The 25880-nt window shown below is 39.1% G+C and overlaps 1 protein-coding gene across 2 annotated transcripts in view; it reads left to right on the top strand.

The window, feature by feature from the left end:
• The first annotated feature begins 4357 nt into the window (after positions 1–4357).
• Positions 4358–25880, top strand: part of KCND2 (potassium voltage-gated channel subfamily D member 2) — a 264895-nt gene continuing 243372 nt past the window's right edge. The window contains exons 1-2 of one of the 2 annotated variants that reach the window (XM_053978214.1): positions 4358–4402; positions 6572–7745. In XM_053978214.1, coding sequence (XP_053834189.1) covers positions 6631–7745 — 1115 coding nt within the window. In that variant the 5' untranslated portion in view covers positions 4358–4402; positions 6572–6630. Of the gene's footprint in view, positions 4403–6496; positions 7746–25880 lie in introns of those variants that run through there. The other variant, XM_053978213.1, reaches the window with a different exon arrangement.

The raw sequence follows: 25880 nt of genomic DNA on the forward strand, positions 1-25880 counted from the left end.
GAGCTGGATGGACTAAGGAAGAGATTTGCAATGCAAGATAATAACTTTATTCAATCTACTAACTTCTGAAAAATGTTCTACATTCATCTGTGCCAATGAATGACACATTGTTTCTATTAACTGTATTTTTGCACATATTCATCTCTTTCATATAGGAGTCCTATAAAGCTGCTGAAACTTGAAATGATAGAAGTTTTGCTGTAACAGAAACCAGTTATTAAAAATGGGAAGGATACAATTGCAGTCACTCTCAGTCAGAGCTTCAATACCACTCTCTGGGTACCCTCCACATCCGGTATTGAAGAGCAGAGCCAATCTAGTAACAAAACAGTTTAGAAAGGATTCACAGTATAAGAGAGATGGGACTAATTAGGCAAGCAGCCATTGATCGTTGTGAGGTTTTTGCAGGAGCAGAGGAAGGTGGCTAGCATCCAAACCCTACATTTCCTGGAATACAAAGAAAAAAGCAGTATCTAAAATGGTAATGTTTGGATGCAGATTGAAAGATTGCCATTCTGTATGTTATAGAGAACAAAAATTAAAAAGACAGTTTAAGTCAAAAACTGAGAAGTAAAAAAAAAAATTGGTTTTTAAAATTTTGTTCGTGGAGTGAAACAGGAGTGTTTGATGACACTGAAGATTCTGCATGTGCTTAGGAATGTGGCAGTGGCAATGCAGAGTAAGTCTGGCAAGTGGCATCTTTGTCATAGGCTTCCCAAAGTGCTTCAGTGCTACCAGGAGTATGAACTGTAGTCATTAATTAGTTTTCTACATGAATTCATTCTTAGTTTCTCTTTCTAAGGATGTGACCTTAAAGACACTTCAAGTCCAGGGTAGTTTCCCTTTGATGTAGCAGACTGGCTCAGGCTCTAAGTCTCAGGACCATTTTGCCTAAATGCAAAGTATCTTAATGCAAAGACTCATAACTTAAGGACCACAGCCATCCCAGACTGCCTTTTATAGTCAATTGACACTTTCCTACATACACTGAGATTGCAGGTAGGATAGATTGTTTTCCAGAGTTGTTTTTCCCTCTGTTGACTCCAAGAACTTAGGGGGAGAAGGCTCCTAATTAGGTACCACAGGTATTTAAAGCTAAATTGGTTGAAATTTAGTCTAATTACACAAACAAAACAGTTATTTGTTTGAAGATACTATATGAAACAAAACATGAATTCAAAATGAGAAATATGTATTTATCTAAAGTAAAATTTAAAAGTTACTCACCATTTCATTGATGGGTACAATATCACTAATCTGAACAGGAATTCCAAGAACTTAATAAGACTAATAGATAGTTTAACAGAATTAATGTTTCATATAATATCTTATACATCAAGAAAAACATATATAATTACTAAATCAGTATTTGTTGGTTTAGAGAAGTTAAAGCAAATATATTTGAGATCAAATTAGTCCCTTCTTTGGAAGAGTGTATGGTTTTCTTGAGATGATTCCAAATATTGACTTAGCCTCACATTAAGAAAAAAGAAACTACTATGCTGACAGCTCTGCCTTCATGTTCCAGACTTTAAATCTGTAATAAATACATAAAAAAAATCTTTTTCCACAGAAGTTAGGGTCTTTTTTTAGGTTAACGGTGGCTATACTACCTTTCAGTTTGACTTCAGAATTTAAAAGAAATGGTGCATATGGTGCACTTCCCTCCACAGTATGTCTTAATCACTGACCAGTGAGAGGTCATTTTTTAATGTCCAGAGCAATCCATTTCTCCACATAGAAAGAAGGACACCAAGCTTCTTGCACTTGCACTGCAGAGTGACCTGAGCCTATTTTAGCAAACTCCCAGAAAGATGGCTTTTTGTCTTGGAAAAATTATCAAAAGCCTTCCACTTATTCTGTCTGGCCCAAAGCACAAAAAGCAGCTCAATTTAGACAAAACAAAACAAAACAAAACAAACAAAAAACCAAAAACAAAACAAACAAACAAAAACCAAAAACAAACCAAACAAACAAACAAACAAAAACCAACAAAAAAACACACACAAAAAAAAAAAACAACAAACCCAAAAAAAACCCCAACTCCCCCCCCCAAAAAAAAACCAAACAAACAAAACTTTTGAAGGCAAGGAAACTGCAGTCTATGACTATAGATATTTGGGCTGATTCCATGTTTGAACAAAGCACTATTTTTTTTATATTTGCAAGGTAGAATCAAACATTTTCCTTTGTGAGACACATTCTTAATCTCACAACCTAGTTCTTCAAGGGGCTGTATTCTAGAAATTCTTATATTGGACTTTTGCTACTTAGATGGTTTCAGGAATGTTCCCTTCATTAAAAAAAAAAAAAAACAAAACCCAAAACAAACCAACAAAAAAACCAAAACCAAAACCTAACAAACCTCAGAACAAAACACCATTGGCAGTGTTTTTTTTTCTCAAAAGGAAAGAAAACTGTCTTAATACCAGAAGAATTAAAAAGAGGGGACACACATGTGCTCTCAGTCTGTAAAGAAAGCTTACAGTTTCAAACATTTTAAATATTTTAAAAAATAAGTTCATTAATATAAACTTCTGCATCATAGCTGGTAGCTTATTTAATCCTCAGAGAGTTCTTTGTGTCTCATGACTTTGGAATGAATTAAGAAACAGCTCATCTTAGAGCCCATTGTGCATTCCCCTTAGCATCATTTTCTTCTTTTCCTACAATTACTAGGATTTATTTTCTTCCCTGGAAAATAGGATTTTTGTCTCATTTGAGTCCCTGCTATTTAATTCCTACTTGAAGTCATAATCCTCCCTGTCACATCACACCAATCTCTTTGTAGCCAATTCTGATTTCACAGGCAGGATTTTGACTTAGGAAGACCTGATTATTTAGGTACACCTTATGTAGTAGGATTTAGTCCTTCTGAAACATACAAAGTAAGAAATACTTCAGGCAGGCAATTTTAATGAACATAAGGTACTAGCTGTGAAAGTTTGAGTTCATGGCTATCACTTCTCAGTAACATATTAATTAAGGAGTCAATAGAGTGTAGTCTTTTCCTTCCAAGACTTTGTTTTGGAAAGATGCCTCTCTGATATACAGGCTGTCCACAAAAATTTAAGGTGAGGCAATCATTTTTCCAGGCAATGGTGTCAGAAAAGTCTCTAAACCTCAACTGGTTTCAAACCTCTACTTAAACAGACTAAATGCTATAATGCTATGTGGTACCCAAAATTGTCAAAAAATATAGGGTTTGTTTGGGATTTTTTCCCATTTTTTTAAATGAAACTCGTAAATTTCTGAAACAACTTTAAGATTGCAACAGGAATCCAGGTGTTTCTTTAATGGCATCCATTCTCATGGGTTCTCTCTATGGATAGAAAATTCTTTATTGCGAGACTTCTATTCAGGAAAAACTCTAAAGAAAAAATCAACTTAAGCCAGCAACTGATTTTTGTAAAGCTAGGCATGTTAAAAAAAAATAAGAGCAGTTATTGATTACAAAAAGAATATATAGCTGACAAGGAAACCTCTTGATTTTCAGGAAAGGAAAGCAACAAATCAAAAACCAAGTTCAGGAAATATACAGAAAGTATCTTTTATTTAATGTGATATTTTATTTCAAGTGACTTGATATATGCAATCAGTAATCATCACAAGTTTTCCTATATTAGAGTTTGTACTCAAACATTTTTAAGCCTTTTCTCTCCGTGCTTTCAAGCATTACTTGTATGAACAGCTTAGGCTGTAGCTTAGGCTACAATACTGAAAGTGCTCATCTTTTCCATGGGAACTTAGATGTGAATATATACTGAAGGTGAGCATAGTATTAAAATACAGAAAAGAGTTAACTCCCAAAGTTCAGTGTGTATTGGTTTATTTTTGCTTTGGGTTTCTTTGGCATATATCTCAAATAGCTTATCAGAGTGGAAGGTTTGGTTGCAAAAACTTCACATGTGAAGGAACCTATTTATTCTGTGATCCTTTTCAAAACCTCTTACTACCAAACGGAAACACAGGCAAATTAGAAGGAGGAATACATTCTGGTATCTTCTTGCAAGGTCTATGAAGAAGACATAGAATGGTTTCAGAATCTTGATTGAAAAATATAGACCGTTCCCTCTATTTATCGGCACTATCAGAGCGGCACGCAGAGCTCGGGAAATTACGTGCTCGTCTAGCCCGGAGATCTGGCGGTGCCGCGAGCTCGGCAGCGGCTGGAGGCGGCGGCGGGGCCGGGCGGGCGAGCGGCGGCGCGGGCAGAGCGCTGGGGGTGCGCGGAGCGGGGGCTCGCCCGGCCCCGCAGCGGCGCCCCGGCGGGAGCTCACTTCCCGTCATCCACGCGCCATCTAGCGTCGGGAAAAGGGAGGCGGCTCGGCACGGGAGCGGAACGGAGAGGAGGAGGAAAAGGCTCCCACACCCGTCCCAGCTCTCGCCCTTCCCAAAGCTGGTAAGAGCCATTTGGATATTGCAACCAGAACTACGGAGTGGCTCGGGGCGGGTCGTGAGGAACATCCTACACTTCACTCCCAGGCATCTCATTCCCCCTTTTTTGCAGTGAACGGTTCCCTTTGCCTTGAAAGCAGCTAGCGCTCCACTGAAATCCCCTCGGTACCTCACCTAAGCTGCCGCCGCCGCCCGATCCCTACCCAAAGCACCGCGAACTCCAGAGGGTCTGTGCGGCGCTGCCGGCGGAGGGGTTGGACCGCACGATCCCGGCCCCGCAGAGACACACACCGGCACACACACCGGCACACACACCGGCACACACAGCGGCACACACACCGGCACACACAGCGGCACACACAGCGGCACAGCCGCGCTCCCTGCCTGCCCTGCCGCCGCCGGCGCGGCTGCCCGCAGCCCTTTTGTTTCCCCCGCGGAGCGATGTCCTGCCCACCCGCCCCGCGCTTCCCCGCGCCCGCACCGCCGCCCGCCCATGCGCCCCTCGCCCGCGGGCGGCGGCGGCGCGGCGGGGTGGCATGGCCCGCCCGCCTTGGGGGAGGCAGCGGGAAGCCCCCTTCCCCGCCCCCGGCCGCGCCAGGGCCTCGCCGCTGCCTCCCGCAGCCCGCGGCAGGGCAGGGGCAGCGGCCGCAGCCGCAGCCGCGCCTGACAGCGGCTCCGCGCCGCAGGATCCGCGCCCCGCAAGGACGTGCTCCAAGAGCTGCCAGGCGCGATTACGTTGTTTTTTTCCCCCCACCCACCCCTTGAACTTGTTGCTTGGCGCTCGGCGGTGGCGGAGGGGGGTGGGGGTGGGGGAAAGCCTTATTATCGATGTCCCTTTGGATGCGATCAAGCTTTCTCAGGAGCAACTACTTCCCCGCCGTTCCCGGCGGGGCGCGGAGATCTAGCGGCAGAGCCCGTATTTCCAAAAGTCTCTATGCAACTGAGCGCTCTCGCCAGACTTTCACAGGTAGGTGCCGCAGGCTGGGCACGTCTGGAGCGATTGGAAAACTGAGCCGAGGGGAAGGGGCGAGAGGAAGGAGGCGGGGGTACGGGGGGAGTGGGGGGGGGGGTATGATCCACCACCGACCGCCGAGCCCTACGGCACCCCGCATCCCTGCCCCGCGCCCCCCCGCCCGCCCCGGTCCCTGGCCTCCCCCGCCGCCAGGGAGATCCTGCCCCTCTCCCGCTCCACAGCCAGCCTCCCTTGGCTTCGCCTTTCACCGCCCGCTCGGGCGCTCCCGGGGATGCCCCGTGCAGCCCACCTACTGCATGTGTCTCCAAAGCCCCCGCCCCTGCCCCCGCCAGGACCGCGGGGGCTCTCCCTGACCCCGGTCTCCTCGCCGCAGATCAGCCCCTGTCCGTGCCCTGATGCTCCGTCCGGGGAAGAGCCCCGCTTTGCCCGCTCCTGCTCTGTGGGGCGCTCCCCGCTCCCGGCGCCCCATCCCCGGCATCCCTCTGCCCTTCAAAGCATTTCCTGCACGGAAAACTTGCCTTAAAGTTTAATGCTGCCGCCCGGAGCTCCTCCCCCTGCCCCGCCGGCTCCCCTGGCCCCTAGCCGGGATCTGGAGGAGTCCCCGGACGGCGATTAAAGGTCAGGGAGAGGATTCTTCCCGCCGCTGCTCCAGGGCTGCCGCCGGGAAGGGGGGGTGGCCCGCCCGGCCCATCCCCTCCGCCCCTCCACGGCGAGCGGCGGCGGCGTTGGCGGCCCCGCTGCAGCCGCCCGGGAAGGGCTCCGCTGGCTGCCGCGGCCCGGCTCCGGCGGCGGGCGGGGAGCAAGCGGAGGAGGGGCGGGGGGACCGGCTGCATCGCGCGTGGAGGAAAATCTCCTTCCAGGTGGCTGCACAGCTGCACTAGAGCTACTAGCCGGCTCCAGGGGCTAGTGATTTGAGGACTGTTGCTTCCATGCAGGGGCCTCGAATGGAGACCTTATATCCAAAGGATCTGGCTGTTAGAGAAGCTGTTTTGAATACAGAGATTTTCCAAGTGCCCTCATTTATTGTCCTAACAGTCTGACCATCACCTGGAAAGCATATTCTGGGGTGAAAAGGTGGAGGAAACAAAAAGGAAGCAAAAAGGTTTTCAGTTAATACTGATTATCACAAAAATGTTCAGAAATTCTGCTGCCTCAAGAATGTGTGAGAATTTGTATTTTTCTTTTCCCTCTCTATTTTAGTGGTTGGACCAGAACTGTGTCTAGATTGACTCCCTTAGCTGTAATAGGTGTTTGGAACCATGGCGGCAGGTGTAGCAGCTTGGTTACCCTTTGCCAGGGCAGCAGCCATAGGATGGATGCCAGTGGCTACTGGTCCCATGCCAGCTGCTCCACGGCAGGAGAGAAAGCGAAGCCAGGACTCTCTGATTGTGCTGAATGTGAGTGGCATCCAGTTCCAGACATGGCTGGACACCTTAGAGCGCTACCCTGACACTCTGCTGGGCAGTTCAGAACGGGACTTCTTCTACCACCCTGAGACACAGCAGTACTTTTTTGATCGGGACCCTGACATTTTCCGCCACATTCTCAACTTCTACCGTACTGGGAAGCTTCATTATCCCCGCCAGGAGTGCATCTCAGCTTATGATGAGGAGCTGGCCTTCTTCGGCATCATCCCTGAGATCATTGGTGACTGCTGTTATGAGGAGTACAAGGATCGCCGGCGGGAGAATGCTGAGCGCCTGCAGGATGATGCTGATACGGATCATGTAGCTGAGAGCTCCCTACCCTCAATGACAGCTCGTCAGAGGATGTGGCGGGCCTTTGAAAACCCACACACCAGTACCCTGGCTCTGGTCTTCTATTATGTCACTGGTTTCTTCATTGCCGTCTCTGTTATTGCCAATGTGGTGGAGACAGTGCCCTGTGGGGTAAGCCCGGGTCGCATCAAAGAGCTGCCCTGTGGAGAGCGGTATGCAGTGGCTTTCTTCTGTCTGGATACTGCCTGTGTCATGATCTTCACAGTTGAATATCTCCTACGTCTGCTGGCAGCTCCTAGTCGCTACAAATTCGTGCGCAGTGTCATGAGTATCATTGATGTAGTGGCCATTATGCCATATTACATTGGCCTGGTGATGACAGATAATGAGGATGTCAGTGGAGCTTTTGTGACATTAAGAGTCTTTCGTGTCTTCAGAATCTTTAAGTTTTCCCGCCACTCACAGGGTCTGCGCATCCTGGGCTATACGCTGAAAAGTTGTGCCTCGGAGTTAGGCTTCCTCCTCTTCTCACTCACTATGGCCATCATCATCTTTGCCACAGTCATGTACTATGCAGAGAAAGGTTCATCAGCCAGCAAGTTCACCAGCATCCCTGCAGCCTTCTGGTATACCATCGTCACCATGACAACACTGGGGTAAGTGCAGCTGGTGTTTGGTTACAGCCAACATTTCAACAAGTGTATTAGCACAAATGGAAAAATACTCAATTTAAAAAAATGGCGGTAGAAAAAAATGTGAGGGTAAGTTTTTGTTACAAAACTTTAAGAATACAACTTGTGACTTCCTTCTAGATGTTTTACATGTTTAAGTTAACAGCATTGCTGAAATTAAAAATAGCCCAAATCCAAAACCTGCAAAAAACCTGAAAAAGCAAACAACAAAACAAAGCAAAAAAGTCTTGAAACTGTTTGGTTTTGGACAGCAAAATTGGAATATTTTATGAGTATGTGTGAGTTATCAGTGGGTTTTTAATGGAGTACTGTCTTTGCTGGCAGGCTCTGTTACAGTGTTGCTAAATTATTAATGTTTATAAGGAGAACCAAAGTGCAAGCTTTTAATTTGATCAGTATGTGGATCTGCCATTTTGTTTTAAGTCGTGTATTGATGTAGACCTGGATATTGAATTTGTTATTACAAAGTGATTTATTTTCATGAAAATCATACCTTGTCTTTACAAAAAAAAAAAATATTTGTGATTTTATTTAAGACACTGAACACATTTCCTTTGATTTTCATGGACCTATAACTTTTAAATTATGAGTATCAAGCTACACTGACTGGTGACACACTCTGGAAAATGATCTGAGGAAGTGTGAGACATATGACACATCAAGCATTTGTCTTTAAACAATTCTAATGGCAATACAATTTCTTTCAGAAAATAAGGGTTTAAAAGTGTCAATGTTGACATTAGAAAGTAATACATTTTAATGGAAAGATGAGAGAAAGTATTATTTTATTAAGTCGCTGATACCAGCGTCTGATTGTATCAGCTGATTCTCTGCACCAAGTTATAAAATGCATTTGTCTGTAGTTACAACAGGGATTTAGAAAGTTGACTAATTTGAGGTGACAATTTTTCCCTATTCTTAATTTTGATTTGTATAGTACCATCTATGAAATTGAAAATTTGTTGAATCATTACAAACTGACTAGTTATTTAATAATTACAGATACTAAATGACAAAATTAGCACTTTCATTAAGGCCAAGCCCATCATTTTATTAGCATTTTGCCATGTCTTGTTGGGACTGTTGAGATTTATGAAACATGTATAACTTTTAAATTTAACAAAATGAAAGTGCATTATTAAACTATTATGAAAACTTGATTTATTATGTGCAATAGTAATTTACTTAGGAAATGTGCATACAAAATACTGAAAAAGATAAAAGGAATGTCTTATGCCACCATTTTTTATACAAGGCTTTTATCTTCAATGTGATATAACAAATGAAGATAAATATAGTGCATAGTAAATATTTCATATTTCTTGTAAGCGCAAGTTATGCTAAAAAGGAGTGACAAGAGCTTTGGGGATTTTAACCTGCCTTTTAGGTTCCTGGGTGGCTTTTTGGTTTTCATTTTCTGTTGCCGATGACAAATGGAAGGGATCAGTTAGAAGAAGAAACAAGTTAGGCATGGTAACTAGATCCACATTCCTGTGTTTTCTGATGCTGATTTTTTACCATTTATTTTTAATTAGAACAGCGATGTTTTCAAGAAAGAATTGACTGGTACTTTAATATAAAAAACCAGAAACGGGTATATGGTTCTTTTGGTAACAAAAGGTACTTTCTGATTAAGTTTTTCCATGTTCATGCACAGTGTGGAAAGTACTTGTCCATGGTACTGAACAGAAACTTTTCTTTTATGCCCAAATTGTGACTGGTTATTGCACAGGTATGGTATCTCAGCTGGTGTTGATATGATTTGTTTGTTTCTTTGGCACGCACACACACACACACGCACATGTACATGAGTATTATTCTGTAATTCCAGGTTTTGAAGTATTACTCTGAGTAAAATCTTCAAAAATACTGCTGTAATTTGAACATAATTTCAAATCTCTTTGAATAGAACCTAAGAACCTGTTTTTAAGTATACAACGACATAATATTTTGGTCCCAAGTGGAACAAAAAGGGTTAAATAGAATCTTCTCATGCTTGACTCGTTTTTAAGGTAGTTTGAACAGAGAAAGTTTTGAGCATGTTGAACAGAGAATGTTTTGAGCATGTTGAACAGAGATCCAAAGTCTTATCCTCAGGAGTTCAGGTATGATACAGGTTCAAATATGACAGACATCTCCAATTTTTATGAAACCTTTAATCAGTGCATTAGCTAGATTATGTCCATTTAATAACATCATGATAACTTCGTAAAGATTATGTTTAAATGTTAAATATGTGAATAATTTAAATAAAATTAACATAATAAAACCTTTGAAATCTTTTTAGTTGATGGAATAATTACACAAAAGGAGAGGGAAGTTATAGGGAAAAGCATCAAGGGTCAGTGAAAGCTGATTGTAATTAGTACCGATACCTTTTCTGTGTGCTAAAGATTACCACCTCTTTACTAATATAGAATTCCTGTTCATTTTAACTTTAGTTTTAACTGAATCAGGGGTGTATAAATGGACTTGATAGAAACAACTTCTCTCATTTAGAAACAAAGCTTGATGAAGTCTTTATGTTTTAAATGACAGTAGCACACAGCAGTTATGTGAAATACTACAAAAATGCATGAAAGCTAATAGTGAATAATAGATTAACATAAAATTGAGTTTTTGAGTCTTGGTGTCATTGTCATATTTTTCTAGATAGCAAGGGTATTGAGTAAGCGACCTTTGCAATTTGGGGAGTTATTACCTTGGAAGCAGAGCTATATTTCTCAGTTCTGCATGATTGCTGAGCAATTAAAGTGTCTTTAAAAAACATAGATTACATTTTCCTCTGCAGTGTGCTAGTGACTTCAAATATTACTATATTTTTGCCTCCAAGGATATCCCAGCTATTAACTGCTCTTGACTGCTCAGCTCAAGTAGTACATGCATGTGGAAATGTTACATGAAAGAGCTGGAAAAAATGAAAAGAAGGGAAGAAAGGAGCAAAGGAAAAAAGAGAACATGAGGAAAAATAAAGGCAGAGAAAGAGAAGAGGAAGTTACCGCTAGAAAAATAGCATGCACACTTCCAGAAACTGAACTGTCTGATTTTGAACTTCAAACTAGTGTTTTATCAGGATTAATTCTGGCAAAAGTGAAGTAGAAACAAGAAGAGAAAATAGAATAAAATTGAAAGAGGTCACAAAATATTTTATGGAGATTCAAGGTAATAGCAGAAAGCATAGAGGTCAAGAATGAGGTTAGTGTGAAGATGACAGAGAGAAGAGCTCAAGTCTACTGAACTGGGACTGGCAGACCTCCACAGGGGCTTGTGAATATCTACACCCATAATGACAGTTCTGTCGCTTTCTGCTGTCACCTTATAACATGACAATCTAATAAATTTCTATCTGCCCCGTCAGGAGCCAGCAAATGAGCTGGAATAGCTGGTAAGGTTTTGATGGTGTAAGGATATTGTTTGTTCCCAAGTCAGTCAGAACTGTAGTGTAGTTTGTGTTTTATGAAGATATTATACTTTAAATAAGGAACGTAGTGCTCGTCTGTGAGTAGTTTTAAAACAATCTCACTGCTATATTAAAATTCCATTTTTATAGCCGTTATATTGGGTAGCTTTATCAAGTCACACAATGCTTCAGTAGATGAGCAGAATACTTTATGAAAGGAAGCTTAAACTTGACTACTCATTTATTTGCTTTCATTGTATAAACTAGAGATGTGTCTTTTAGCAAAGATAAAGCAACTATTTGTTTTCACTACTTGTTAATATAGCCCATAATGTGTGAGGAAACCCACTAAAGATATATCAAATTCTCTGAAGACTTTATAATAAACAGATGACTAGATGAAATAAAAGAAAGCCTCAAACAGTGAACAAAGGAAGAGAGCACATTCATGTTCTTTGCCATCTTCAGTCCTTTTTCCACTCTTTTTTCATTACTATGGGTATATTCTATCCATTTCTTTTTTCCATTATTTATTCCAACTACCACTTCCCATAGTTTTCATGGTTGGGCTTTATCTACTGGTTGACACCTTTCCTCCCTTCTTCAAGATGAGGTTAATGTTTTGTAGTAACACTCTACTGGCTTTATTTTTTTTTTTTTTTTCTACTCCTTTTTTTCCAAATTCCTAATTCATCCTTCACTACTAGATCAAATCTTTCATTTATTTGTCATCATTGTCATTCATTTGACCTGAACTTTCCTCAGAACAGATTTTTTGCTCTGACCTTTGTTTGATATATTTTTCCTTATGAGCATCATAAAATTTCCACATCATCACTTTTTTCTCAAATGACACACATACTCCCTTTTCTCACCACTGTGTTATTTTCAGTGTGTTTAGTTCCTTATAGTCCCTGCATTTTAGTTTGAAATTATCCATCTCATTAGAAATTTTGTTTAAAAATTGAGTTTAATAAAATCTGACGAGAGAAAAAATTCAAAATCTTTGTTTTATGAAAAATTTCATTATAAGTTTGGATATATTCTTATGATTAGTGTTAGAAATGTAAAGATTCACAAAGTTAGAGTATTTTTTCTGTATCTTGTACGTACATATTACTCATTCATTTTTTGTTTGATATTATCAACCCTGTTTCAAATAGAATTCCTCTATTTTTGTCTTCTTATATACAACCTAGTGGATTTTGTATTTTACAAATGTGTTTAATGTCTCAATCTATTTTCTCTTCACAGCAGAGACATTTAGCCTATACAACAGAGGAGGGACAAAGTGTAGTTGTGATCACCTTCAAAGTACATTAGTAGATATTCAAAAAGTGCTCCAGGGAGAATCTGTTATACTAAGGGTCATTTTGATTGCAGTAAAAAAAAAAATCTTTGATCTGTAACAAAAAAGATTACTGAAATTATTTTGGGCTGTTGTTGCTTGATGGAGAGCAGAGTAATTGTATTCTTATTTAGTTGCACTGGGGACCAGCTTTTGTCTTCAAAAAAATCCTGAAAATCTCTTAGAGGAAAAGGACTTATCTTGTTTCACTCATTTGTCTTGAGCATGAACTTCCTTAGTTCAGTTAGGAAGAACATGAAGGTGATGCTCAACAAAAAGATCTTTCTGCTCAGGATCTAATATATTTGCTCCTTTGATAGAAACAGATGGAATTTTGTTTCCTTGCTGTTACTTTGAGACAAGAAAAAGAACAATCAGATTACTGTGGACTTGGATGTGGCATAGAAATATTCTTAGTACAGCAGAACTAATTATGTTGGAGAGTAATTATGACTAGTGCCTGATCTGTTAACTAGGGCCTATCATTCAAGTAATCATCAGTGAATACTGTCATTTTTGTAAAATCTTTAAGTGATCAAACCCAAGAAGTTCAAACTGAGTGATGACAATCTGTGACTCACATCATTGTGCCTTTGTCTAAAATGAAAAATTTGCAATAAAAAAGCCATATAAATCTATGAATACAGTATTAGAAAGGGTGCCTGCCATACAAAAAAATATCTGGAAATGGAAACTGTATTTCTGAAGAGGGGAACATAAATACCACAGAAATAAAGTGACTATTCAAAATAAGTTCAGAACATCTTGCAACTTCAGGGTGACAATTAAGTTTTCAGACATTTGAAAGAGGGTCTAGCGAATTACTCCTTTTACTTGATTTTTATGACATTATAATCCATTGGCAGAAGTTCATAATATTCGTCATGGCAAGCTAATGAGAGAAGAATCTGGTTCATCACGGTTTAAGATTACAGATCGTTCCAAAGAGGGAATATAAATTAGAAATACAGGAATTGTTTAGAATCAGCCTTAACAGGTTTCATTAGTTACCTGACAACAGAGCTGACAGAGTGATGGGAAAGATTCTGTATATTTCTGTACCTATCATTTCTTGGGCAATAGGTAGGAGCACAGGCTTTTCTGGAAGACATAGTCTTTAAGGCATATTTTATTTTTTTCTGAATTGATTATGCAGTGGAGAAAAGGTTTTGAATATATTGACAGTGCTTTAAAATGATAGCTCTATGCTACACTTCCTGGCACAATAATAGTCACCATGCTTTGACTTCAACTCCTAACACAGTTAGGAGCACTAATTTCTACCACTATTTCTTAATATCTTTTTTTATGAAGTACATGATTTTGATCTTCCTGTGTCTCTGGTAATGTTTTATAAGCATCTTGTTAAGTAAAAAAGCTGTGGGGTTTGTTTTGACAAAAAAAAGAATCAATTTTCACCAAAGTACACTATGAAATTTGCATTATTTTCACAGCATAAATACATGTGATTTGAGATGAAATAAAAAATAATGCTTTTGCTAGAGCATCTGATGTGTAACAGGTATGAGTGCCCTGTAGAAAAATCCTGGAGAGAAAAATTTACTCAGGTATCTCGTGTATGAACGCTCAGGTTTAAACATGAGTACTTATGAAGATCATGTGATCAGTGCATAAAAAGAAAAAAATGTAACAGGATTCATCTCTATTATAATTCAAATGAGACTGCACTCCTTTTCTCATAGCAGCATAGACACAATTTATGCATTATTAGGAAATACATCTTAATGTACCTGGTTATCAGTACACTATTCCTACTACCGTAAGTTCAAATTCTTGCAGTTAAGTGCATTGACAAAAGCTAATAAAACAGTAAAAGACTTCTATCTTTCTGATTATTAAAGATACAAAGATATCAGCCATATAAGGAATTGTATTTTTTTGTGTGTTTAGAAAAGCAGTTTCATTTCTTATGTTCCACTGCGCAGTATTGTTCCTTATCTGCAGATCTCCATCCTGAAGGCTACTGTATAAATATACTTAATTAGAGCATGATTCTTCAGTTAGAGAAAATGTGAGGTTGCTAAAAAACCTAGAAAAATGTTTTTCGTATGAACAAAGTAAAATTTTGCATATTTAAAGCACTTAGGAATAGTAGTTTTTATTTCATCCCTGTTTTTTCAGTTTCGTCTGTGTTACTGGTTTCTTTGATCTGATTAGTTTAACTGAGAAATCAAGTTTCACAGACATAGAGATCTCCTGTGTTTATTTATTTATAGGGCCCAAACAATACCAGGGACAATTTAAAGGCATTTATGTGTCTGAAGATGAAGGTAGGCACTCGGAAGAGGCTTGGGTGTTAGAAACACAAAGGAGAGCAGCTGAAGCTAGCAACCTAGTCACCTTAGGAAACAGTCTTATGTGCACCAGAGTAACTTCTAGGATAAGTATAGAATACTGTACTTTGGGTATGTCCCAGAGGCAGGATCAAATGCCCCTACCGGAATCAAATGGATCCTGCTAGGGTTCAGGTCTTGTTAAAATAGAATATGCCCTATTTTTACGTAATATTGTAGAAAGGAGGAAAGAGTGTTGTGTGTATGGTATGCTTAGGAAAGAGGAATGAGTAATTCAAGAAAAAAAGAAGAGTAACTGAAAGAGTAATGTAAATTATCCAAGGAATATATTTTTTGATCCTAATTTTCTGTCTCTGTGGTTTTCAAACCAAGAGTTCAGCATGAAAAGATATGTAAGAAATGGAAGCTATGACACCTAGATATTATTAATGGAAATATTTTTAGAAACAGTGTGAAAAATTATGAAACAATGTCAGGTAGGTGATTCCATTTTTCAAATAAACATGCAATCTGTGGATTTATTGGTTTCAGTAGGTATCTTATTTAGCTTATACACAGTAAATTTGTTAAGATTCTGACGTGTGGTAAGAAAAGGTAAAAGGTAATTCTGACCACTGTATATTCATCCCCTTCTCTAGTATGGTGGCAAACATTCTTATTTTGTGTCTATTTGATTTTTTAATGGACAGTGTTTGTAGAATTATACAGGAGGTTTGAGAAGTATTTTGCCTGCCTTTGAGTTTTCTTTTTGTGCCGTAATATGAACTTTGTAAGCAGAGTCCACAGTTCTGCTAGTTAATTTTTACCTTAATCTCTGTTCCTAAATGAAGCATATTTAAAACACATTTTCCTGTTATTTTCCTAATTCTTTGTAAAAAAAATATTTCCTGAGGTAAGCATCTTATATCACAGTTCTTTCTCTTTGAGGAAGCATTGTGATTTGTGAGCTGATGTTTAACTGGATGGTGTCTAGCTCAGTTTTGTACTTATTACCACTTGCACTAAGGCTTTTTATCAAAAAATAACATATGGAAAAAAATCCCAATATTGAGAACACTTGTATATTTTTAAAAAATATGATCTGTTATAATATCAGCATTAAAACAGAAATATTATAAAATATGTATCTGTAGAAATAAATTTAGCTGTTTGATTATCAAAGACTCAGTGTCCTTAGCTAAGACTTCTTATAGTATAAAAGGCAGTATAAACTTCTAGGATTTTATTTAATTCCTCTGAGTACTTTGGTAAATTAAAATAAAGTAAGTATGTTTCACTACAGTTTAAATCTCTTGGATTAAGAGAATTCATTTTGGATTAAGAAGTAACTGTGAACCTCCTTAATGGTATCTGTAATAGCCTAATTTTATGATAATACATTAACATGCTTTAATTGATTATTATTATTTTGGATAAAAAATATTTTGAGGCCAAACCCTAATTTTTCAAATGTGCATCCAGAGGCACCGATTTTTTTCTATGAATTATACTGGCAGATTCTCAAAATATTTTGGCTGGTACACAGGGAACAGTCTTTCAAATTATCACTTGAAAGCTTGGCCATCCAGGCATTCCCTGTAAATGGCTGAGAGTTAGACTATAAGGCTGTGAAGGAATTAATTTAGGATTGTGTAATAGCTTACAGTCTGAATGTGTCTTTTGCATCCTAACTCACTGCTTCTTTCAGTAAGATGAATCAAGAGAGGTTTCTGTATGAGAGCATATGTATTGTGAGTGGGATCCTTAAGTTTTCATTGTCACTATTCATATGCCCCTTTTTTATAGACCAAAAGAGGAGTTTTATTATTGTGTTAGTGCCCTTACTTTCATTTTCTGCAACTTTTATCTCTTCCACTTGCAGCCACTTAACAATTCCCTGAGCATCCTTATCAGCTATGGGCAGCAGCTACTGCACTGTGCAGAGTTGCTTAGGAACAAAATTGATGCTCTTTGACATGGTGGATGACAGCTGCAACACACTGGTCCCCAACTCTCCTTCTTCCTACAGAGGAATAAAAAGCAGAGAGGTTGAAGATGTTTTCCAAATCTATATACCTTTTTTGATTTAGAGTATCTAATCACTTCATTGTTGGTATGCAACAGGTTAAGAATTGTGGCCTTTCTATTGAAGACACAGCACTATCAAACAATCTTTAGTAACAACGCTTTTAAACTCTTTGTAATATAAATACCACGATATCTTGCTCTACTTCTAGAATTGAGAATTTTTAGTTTTTCTAAACTTTTTCGTTTGGTTTGTTATTGATGCATTTGTTTACATCAGTTGATGAAATCCAAGTTGAAACATGGATGTCATGGACTAGAAACAGGAGAACTGGGCAAACAGAGTATATACACCTATTCTCACATAACTGGTGAGAGCTATGCTTGCAGCATAGCTCTTCTGTTTATTTGATATGTATGTATATAAAATTAAACTTTCAATATTGCAAACTCTAGACTGTTTGAGAATTTAGGTGGAATTTGCTATTTTAGCATCTGAATGGAAGCTTGATAGAGTACAAATTGAAGCTTTCCCACAGACAGATAGTTTAGACTAAATCTGTCCACAGACTGGCTTAATGATTTGACATGTTCAGTATTAGTTATTTTCCAAGTGAAAGGGAAGTTTGTTTTATCTGATTTGCTTGTGAACACAGTATGTGCCAAAAGGTGCCAAGTTTTAGAGGTAAATACTATAAATGAATCTCCTTACAAAAAAAGTCCCAGGTAATATGTGATATGTATGCTGTCCTTCTCAGACCATGTGCTACTTCTGACACTTCTCTCCCTTCATCCCATCACAGTCAAATCACCGTAGAAGTTGCAGCTGCTGAAAGGCTGCAACTGTCATAATTCCTTTAGCCTACAGTTTCTTTCCTGCAAATGCCCAAATTTTTGAAGTTTATTGCATTAAATAATTCATGGGAGAAGCAATGTTCCTAGTCGTGCTGGTAAGCCCTTCAGCACAGTTCAGCCTCTTGCCGCACTGGCAGAGCTGTGGCAGCCTCTCTCCTCTGGGGACAGGCACAGCTGCAGACCAGAGATGGTGCTGGCTTATTGTGTCTGGCACAAAATATAGACATCTTTGTGCAACAGTGCACATGCAAGATAAAATCCTACTTGTGGGAGGGGGAGATAGGAACCAGTTTTGTTTCAGGTCTCTAGAAGATAGAGAAGAGTGCCTGTAGTGGACTGCCCAAATCCCTTTGGATGCTGCTGCCTTCTGGCAACTGGCTGCCCTGAGCCCTCTTCACACCATGAGTACAGCACAATGTCTGTCAGGCAGTCATCCACAGAGTGAATTTACAGTGTGCTTGGCCATACAATAGCAAAGAGTTTTGGGGTCTTGCTATACTTTTCCAGACTGCATGTGAGCTTTCCCTGTTACTCTATGTAGTCACAACATTTAGTGTGTACTGCTTGCTATGCTTTGCAAACAAATTAAGTAAATACAGAGAAAAGTGACAGATGATTTGGAATACTGAACAGAAAAATGGATGGAAGTATGGATTTAGATCCACATAAATGGTTTTGAAATATACATAGATCAAAAGACTGAAAACAGATTGGTTCATCTTTTTAGTCTCTCTCAGTGGTGTATCTTTTGCTTTAATATACTTTCTGATACCTGTTTTCTAGCTCACTAGCTATTCTCAGAGGTTCCCTTGTTTTCAAAGCAAACAAATCCAAATGCAACAGAAAGGTTTCCTTAAATAAACCTTTCATATTGCCTGTGCATAGTTAATTTCCCAGTCCCTATGTTTGTGTGGAAGGATATAGCTGTAGAATTTAGAGATCATATCTTAGGTGTGTGGTTTTTAAAGAAGATAATCAAGACATAAAACTATTTTAAAGGCAACAAATAGGACATGCTGTACAATAGAATTATTATAGAAGAATCTGGAGGTGGAATTCCAACTTATTTCTCTGCCAGTTGCTTACTATCTCTGGGAGATATTTATAGGTCTTAACTTATTCCCCCAAAAGTTAAATAGTTCTGAAATAGTCATCCTTTTCTCACTTAGGAGATAATGAAGAGAAGCAGGCATCTGGATGTGCTCATTCCTATGCACTGAATATAAATTAAATTTATTATAATTAGTGGAGACTTTAAATACCAAGTGGAAATAAATGAAATAAATCCTAAGCTCTGTGGGTAGTTGGTTTGATCAACTCTCCTTGTTCCCAAGTTACATAACTGTGAAAGGCCCATAGCATATTCCTTTCAAAGATCATAGCTGGGTACGTGGTTGGCATTTGATGCAATTCTCACTTCATCAAAAAGGCAACATATCTGCTACATTTAAACTCAAAATATTTTTGCTTTGTGTAACCCTGAAGGCCACTTCAGTGCTTTTGTCAATCTTTTGTCCTTTTCCAAACAACACAACAAAATTTTTAAATTTGAAGAAAAAGGGAGATTTAATGTTTGTGCTGGTTTAGAAGAAGTCTCTAGAAATTTGAAAGAAAATTTAAGTATCTACTGTAATTTTCTGCAGGAAAGAAGTCATTCTTCAAATAGCAGTGCTTGTGAGTTAAGATATGAAGAGCTTGAATATCTTGATTACCCTTCAAAGGGTTGTAAACTATTTCTGTTCTTCTGTATGGGAAACCTAAAGACCGAGCCACATGGTGGTCTTGTTATCTGTTTCACCACTGTTCATTTCTAAAGTGTCCCAAACGAGATATATCAGACATATCTCCCCATGCCACTGTTCTTCCAGGAGGTCTCAGAGCTCTAGACTGCAGCTAGGTGTTGCCAATGCATAGCTCTGAAGCAGACTGAAAATTTTGGAGACACACTACAATAAATTTCAGCAGGGACACTCTACTCATTGCAGTAATCATTTTCATATTTAATTCAATTAAAAAATATAATTTTCTCTAAAGCTGCCTCCAGACTGAAGTACTACAGAACCTTAAAGGCCATGACAGGGTATTATGGTCAAAACTGCTTCAGAGTTTATGTCTTTCTCATTTTCCTTCTGAACTTTGTTCACTTCTCTGCAAATCATACCAATCTCTCTGGTAAGGGAATTCTGTAATTTGGTACGAAATCCTGTTATCAACAAAGATTTAGTTTAACTCATTTTAGTTTGTCTTTATGATCTGCTTTTCCAGAACAGCAAAAAGCAAATCTCAAATTTGCCAGCTAGTACAGTTCTATACAAGTGTGAAATAACATTTCCTTCAGTATGTTCTTTTTTTTTTTTTTTTGTGTGTGTGTAAGAGTTCATGAAATTTCGCTCTTTTATGTATTAAGTGGCATTTTAATTTTTTAATTTTTTTTGTGTGTCTGTGAAAAGAGATGAATGAACTACAGAAGAATCAATAATTCCTCTTTTATCTTCCCTTCACTGGCCAGCTTTGACATCAAAATAAGTTTTAAAGAAAAAGTACTATCCTACATAACTGTGGAAACATTGCTTCTCTTTTGAGGGGAAAGAGTGGTTATTTCATAATTTGAGGTAACAATTTTGATGTAATACTTTTTAAAAATAGTTCTCTTCCCATTTGCAGTTCAAGCTAATGCCTTTGAAAAGCTAGAAGAGTGGTGATAATGATGGAAAAGAAACTCTTTCTTAAGCTTCTTGCTTACTTCTAAGTTGTCCTTGGAACAAATCCTGGTATGAAGACACGTTTTTTACATTCTTCTGAGATTATGCCAACCCCTTTTCCACTGCTTTTGAAAACAAATTGAGAGTAGAGACCTATGAAGCCAGTCTTCAGAGAAATTATTTACTTAACTAGTTTGCAAGAGAGAAAAAGATATTGACAGTGTCAAAAACTGAGTTAGTCCTTCAATAAAGGAGCCTGATAGTGGCTAGTGTTCTGCAACAGGATGGAATGGTGGGATGTGAGGAGAGAGAGTGAAGATGCAGGATTTTTTCTGAATCTCGATAAGAAAGTACAACAACAAATGACTTAATAAAATAGATGTTTTAATAACATAGAGTAAAGAGGAATATAGTTATCTAGTCAACCTCATACCCCTTCAGATGCTGGGAACTATGCATTCGCTTAGCATTGGATGAGTTGGGGGGGATTTTTCCACAGCATACTGCATAAAGCCTGAGCATGCAGAGATCTCTCTTTTGGTTCTTTGTAGTATTGCACAACTTTTATTTATTTATTGCAATAAAACAACCCTATTAATAAAGGATATTTTCATGATACCTTCTTGCTGCACTTTGAGATGAAGGCAAGGTCGTACAGGTGGTGTACTCACCAGTACCGAGTTACCTGCAGGCTCCTATCTTACAGTGATCTGGGCAGGTTTATCCTGCAGACAATGTGTTTGTACAACGGAGCACACCTGAAGGCTGGGGTGGACATTTAGCATGGTCTGCTATACTTGCTGGGTCTCACTGTTACATGAATCACTAACTCTCCAGTGTACTGTGGTCTTTCAGGCAGGTTCACTACAACAGATTCGTGGTGTGAGGTAAAGAAATATACACCTGTTCACCTGATTTCTTTATTGTATTATAAAAACTAGTAACTTTTAGTGATTATGGTTACTGACTTTGGTCAGATAAATATAAAAAAAGCTAAGAACTTTGGCAGTCAGACAAAAGGAAGCATCACTCCTATTTTCAAAAAGGAAAGAAAGAAGGATGTAGAGAACCACATACCGGTGAGCTTTACTTCTGTGCCTGGGAAGATCATGGAGCAAATCCTCATGGAAGTAGTTTTAAGGCACATACAACACAGACAAACATGGCTTTCTTAAGGCAAATTGTGCCTGAACAATCTGGTGGCCCACTATGATGGAGTGACTTCGACAGTCGACAAGGGGAGACAGACCAATGTCATCTACCTAGACTTCTGTAAGGCCTTCCACATGGTCTCATACAAGAGTCTTATCTCCAAGTTGGTCAGACATGAACTTGAAGGGTGGACTCTGGGGTCCTCATAGATGAAAGCTAGAGATGAGCCAGCACTGTTCACTCACAGCCTGGAAAGCCAACTGAATTCTGGGCTGCATCAATAGCAGCATGGCCTGGAAGGCAAGGGAGGGGATTCTGCCCCACTTCTCCACTCTGGTGAGACTCCACCTGGAGTGCTGCATCCAGCTCTGGAGTCCTCAGCACAAGAAAGACATGGACCTATTGGAGGAGGTCCGGAGGAGGTTCACAAAGATTATCAGAGGGCTGGAGAATCTCCCCTATAAAGACAGCACAGGAAGACTTGGGGTTGTTCAGCCTGGAGAAGAGAATACTCCAGGGAGATCTTTTTGTAGCCTTCCAGTAGCTAAAATACCTTATAAAAGTGAGGGAAAGCGAATTTTTACATGGACAGATAGTGATAGGACAAGGAGGAACGGTTTTAAAATAAAAGAGGAGATATTTAGGTTAGATGGTAGGAGACAATTCTTTACTGGGAGGACAGTGAGGCATGAGAACAGGTAGCCTAAAGAGGTTGTGGATGCCCCATCCCTGGAAGTGTTCAAGGCAAAGTTGGATGGGGCTGGTCTAGTGGTGCCCCTGCCCAAGGCCGGGGGTTTTGATTTAGATGATCTTTAAAGTCCCTTGCAGCCCATAATGTTCTATGGTTCTAAGATAATATCAGAATAAGTTGAATATGTTCAAATAAATAGCTAAAACTTTTTCCCAAAGAAACCTCATATTTCTTCTCAAAATTTCACAATGACGCATCAGGAACTCTTGCAATGTAAGATAATAGAAAATCTCTTCAGGAGTTTTTGAACTTTTTTCCCTATGTGAGACTTTGATAAAAGTAAAATGTAGTTGGAAAATATAATTTATGAACTTCCTGTTTCCAAAAATACATGAGTGAAGCCCACTTACTTTTTATTAATTTTCTTTTAGAAATGTAGAACAAAAGCCTAAAACATTTGGCTTGTTTAATTTGAATTGCTTTTGGGATTTCAGTTCAAAGCAATTTTGACTTTTCATCCATTTGTGGAATGGAGAATACTTTCAGAAAAAATGCTATGAAATGACAATTTCACCTAATGGTGAAAGGCTATAAACAGACATGACTGGTCCATTCTTTTTTTGACTGCAAAAAACAATTAGAAAAATTAATGGCAAGATATCCACCAGTGCACATCAAGGAAAAAGGATGCAACTTCTGCATTGGGTAGAAGTTACAGATTACTGACAGTGTAACTGGTGTAGTAGCATGGTGTTCTTGCCTTTGCTTATGTCCTAACCATGTCATTTATTTCCAGCCACAGACAGGGCTTTAGTTTTACACTAATTCATCTCCTTCACCTCCCCCTCTCATGTTTTCAGTTAATGGCAATAACCTAACTGTGGGTCAGATCAAGCTTAGATTAGGAAGATAGTTTTTCTCCTATATACTTTTTAAAGAATTGTAGACAATGGGTGCAGTATAGCTATTGTTAAGTACCTTAATTAAAGGTTCAGAGTCTCCAGGAATATCATAGACCTTGAATACTGTGCAAACAGGAAAACAGATGCTTTAAACACACAAGTAGTTCTTAATACTCTTACTTTCTTCAGCTGTTTATATAATCAAAGGTCATACTCTATAAGGCGATGAGAAATTTGTCAGCTGCACAACACAAAAACTTCATAAAAATTTCAATGTAAGGTGCCTAAATGCTGCAGTATCTGTGAGTCCCTGAATGCCTTGCAGGATTTAGTGCTATTCACTTGATCCAAAGCCCATGGAAATCAAATAGTCTTTGGTTTGACCTGAGAGGGCTTTGCATCAAGCTTTTGTATAAAAACCTCTAGCAAGATATTGACCAGGACTACAATTACTTTCCTGAATTATGTCAAACGCTAAGGATTTTATCCCAGATCCATGGGAGTGTTAACAGATATTCCTCCAATATATGTATTGCTCTCATTACCTTATGCAGACACAGGGTGAGAAAAACAAATTCTAGAATTTAATTAAATGTACTTGAAGCATAGTTTAATCAGCAGGAAAACAGTAAGATAGTACATTCCAGCTTCTGATGTAACAGGTTTATTGTCAGGAAAATCTTAATGGGAAGTAAATGATACAGCATCTCCTCTGTAATATGGATGGGAATTATGGGAATTATGGAGCTAATATAGATGTTGAGTCATAGATAAGATCCCACCTTGAGTATCTCACAGAAATGGTCATAATCAACACTGGAGTAGAGAATTTGCTCAGTCTCTTACAGCTAAAAGGGGAACAACTTGGTATTTTCTTCATTATCTTATCAAAAGTCTTGCTAACTCACAAAAGCTTTCAGGCAGCCTTGAAAGTATATCACGCACTAATATCATAAGAGAACATGACAGACAGAGCCTGATGTATCTAATTTTGGACTGGTATAACAGTGCTATTTAGAGCAATAAAGGTTTTATCTCTTGGTTGATCTGTTTACTGAAATAGTCAGTAAAAATGTATCATACATTACATCTCCTTGTTATTCTTCTGGCATAGAGGACATGTGAATGGGTAGTTCTGCCTACATTTTGGGATTGTCTGGCTAACTGTATTAGGATAATGTCATATACTGTACTCACCACTGGCAAGGCAGCGCTGTGTCCAGTTCTGGCTCCTCACTATGATGCCTTGAGAGGTTACCTGGAACAGAGGCTAGACAGTGTTAAAGGAATAAAGTAGGTGTTTATTAAAAAGCCTTCAAAGGATACACCTTGGGCAGTACAGGAGCCTGGCTGAGGTTCCACCCTAGGTGGATGACAGGTCACACGTTTTCACACTTTTATAAGTTTTGGTCCATTTACAGACTGGGGTTAATTGTCCAATTACAGCTTCAGGTTATGGAGTCCCATCCTTCCAGATTGCTCTCCTCAGTTTGCTGTCATTTACACTTTTTGGGCCTCAAGGTGCAATAGTGTCCTTGGTTCTTGGGCTGGAAAATGATTGTTTTGCCTAACTAAACTGTGAAGAGAACTTGCTAATACTTTATATGAAGTTCAGAGTTATATACTAATGCAGTACAGAATCTGGAAAATATGAAAGCTAAAACTTAAGGCATCAACTACAAGAAAGACATTGAGGGGCTGGAGAGTGTCCAGAGAAGGGCAATGGAGGTGGTGAAGGATCTAGGGAGTGAGTTGTATGAGGAGCTGCTGAGGGAGCTGGGGTTCTTTAGCATGGGGAAAAGGAGGCAGGGGAGACCTTATCTCTCTCTACAACTACATAAAAGAAGGTTGTAGCCAGGTGGGGGTTGGTCTCTTGTCCTAATAAAAAATGATAACACAGGACCCTCAAGTTGTTCCAGGAGAGGCTTAGATTGGATGTAGAAAAAATTATTTGCTGAAAGGGCTCAAGCATTGGACTGGACTGCCCAGGGAAGTGGTTGAGTCACCATCCCTGAGTTGGTAGAGACTTGTAGATGTGGTACTTGGGGACATGGTTTAGTGGTTAACACAGAAGTACTGGGTTAACAGTTCAACTCAACGCCTTAGTGGTCTTTTCTAACCTAGATGACTCTTTAGTCCTATATATAAAATAGGTATAAAGAAAAAAAACTCATTTCTCTAACAAGAATCTTTCAAACAATCAGTTAAAATAAATTACTGGCTAAGACTTACCAACAGCACAATGGTTATTATATGGACTTTTGTGCTTGCTTGCCTTTCCAAATTAAAATCCATCACTCCTAGTGATCATCACACTTCCTTAGGTTCCTCCAATACATGATAAGCATTAGACAAATAATTTGTTTAATGAAAAAAAAAATAAACTTGCAGCTAATTTTTTTCTGATGTGAGACATGAATGCCAATACTCTGAAAATCCTGTAAGGACTGAGAGAGAATAGATTTTATTCTTGGGTGTTATTCCATTTCAGAGAACATTGCAGCTTTGTTGACATGAATGCAGTGCATGAATGGCTTTATACATATTCACAACTGTTTCCTGGAAGGAAATGGCTTATTAAACAGTAATCATATAGCATGTGTAAATGAGTTTTGTGCATAAACATGTATCTTTATCCTTATTGCCTGAGACTGGCTGTTGACTAAAAAAGGTTTTTTTTCTGACATTTACTCTTCCAGAAATTTTACCAATCATCTTATGTCTGATTTC

Source organism: Vidua macroura, chromosome 5 (assembly GCF_024509145.1).
Source record: "Vidua macroura isolate BioBank_ID:100142 chromosome 5, ASM2450914v1, whole genome shotgun sequence".
In the NCBI taxonomy this organism is placed as follows: Eukaryota; Metazoa; Chordata; class Aves; order Passeriformes; family Viduidae; genus Vidua; species Vidua macroura.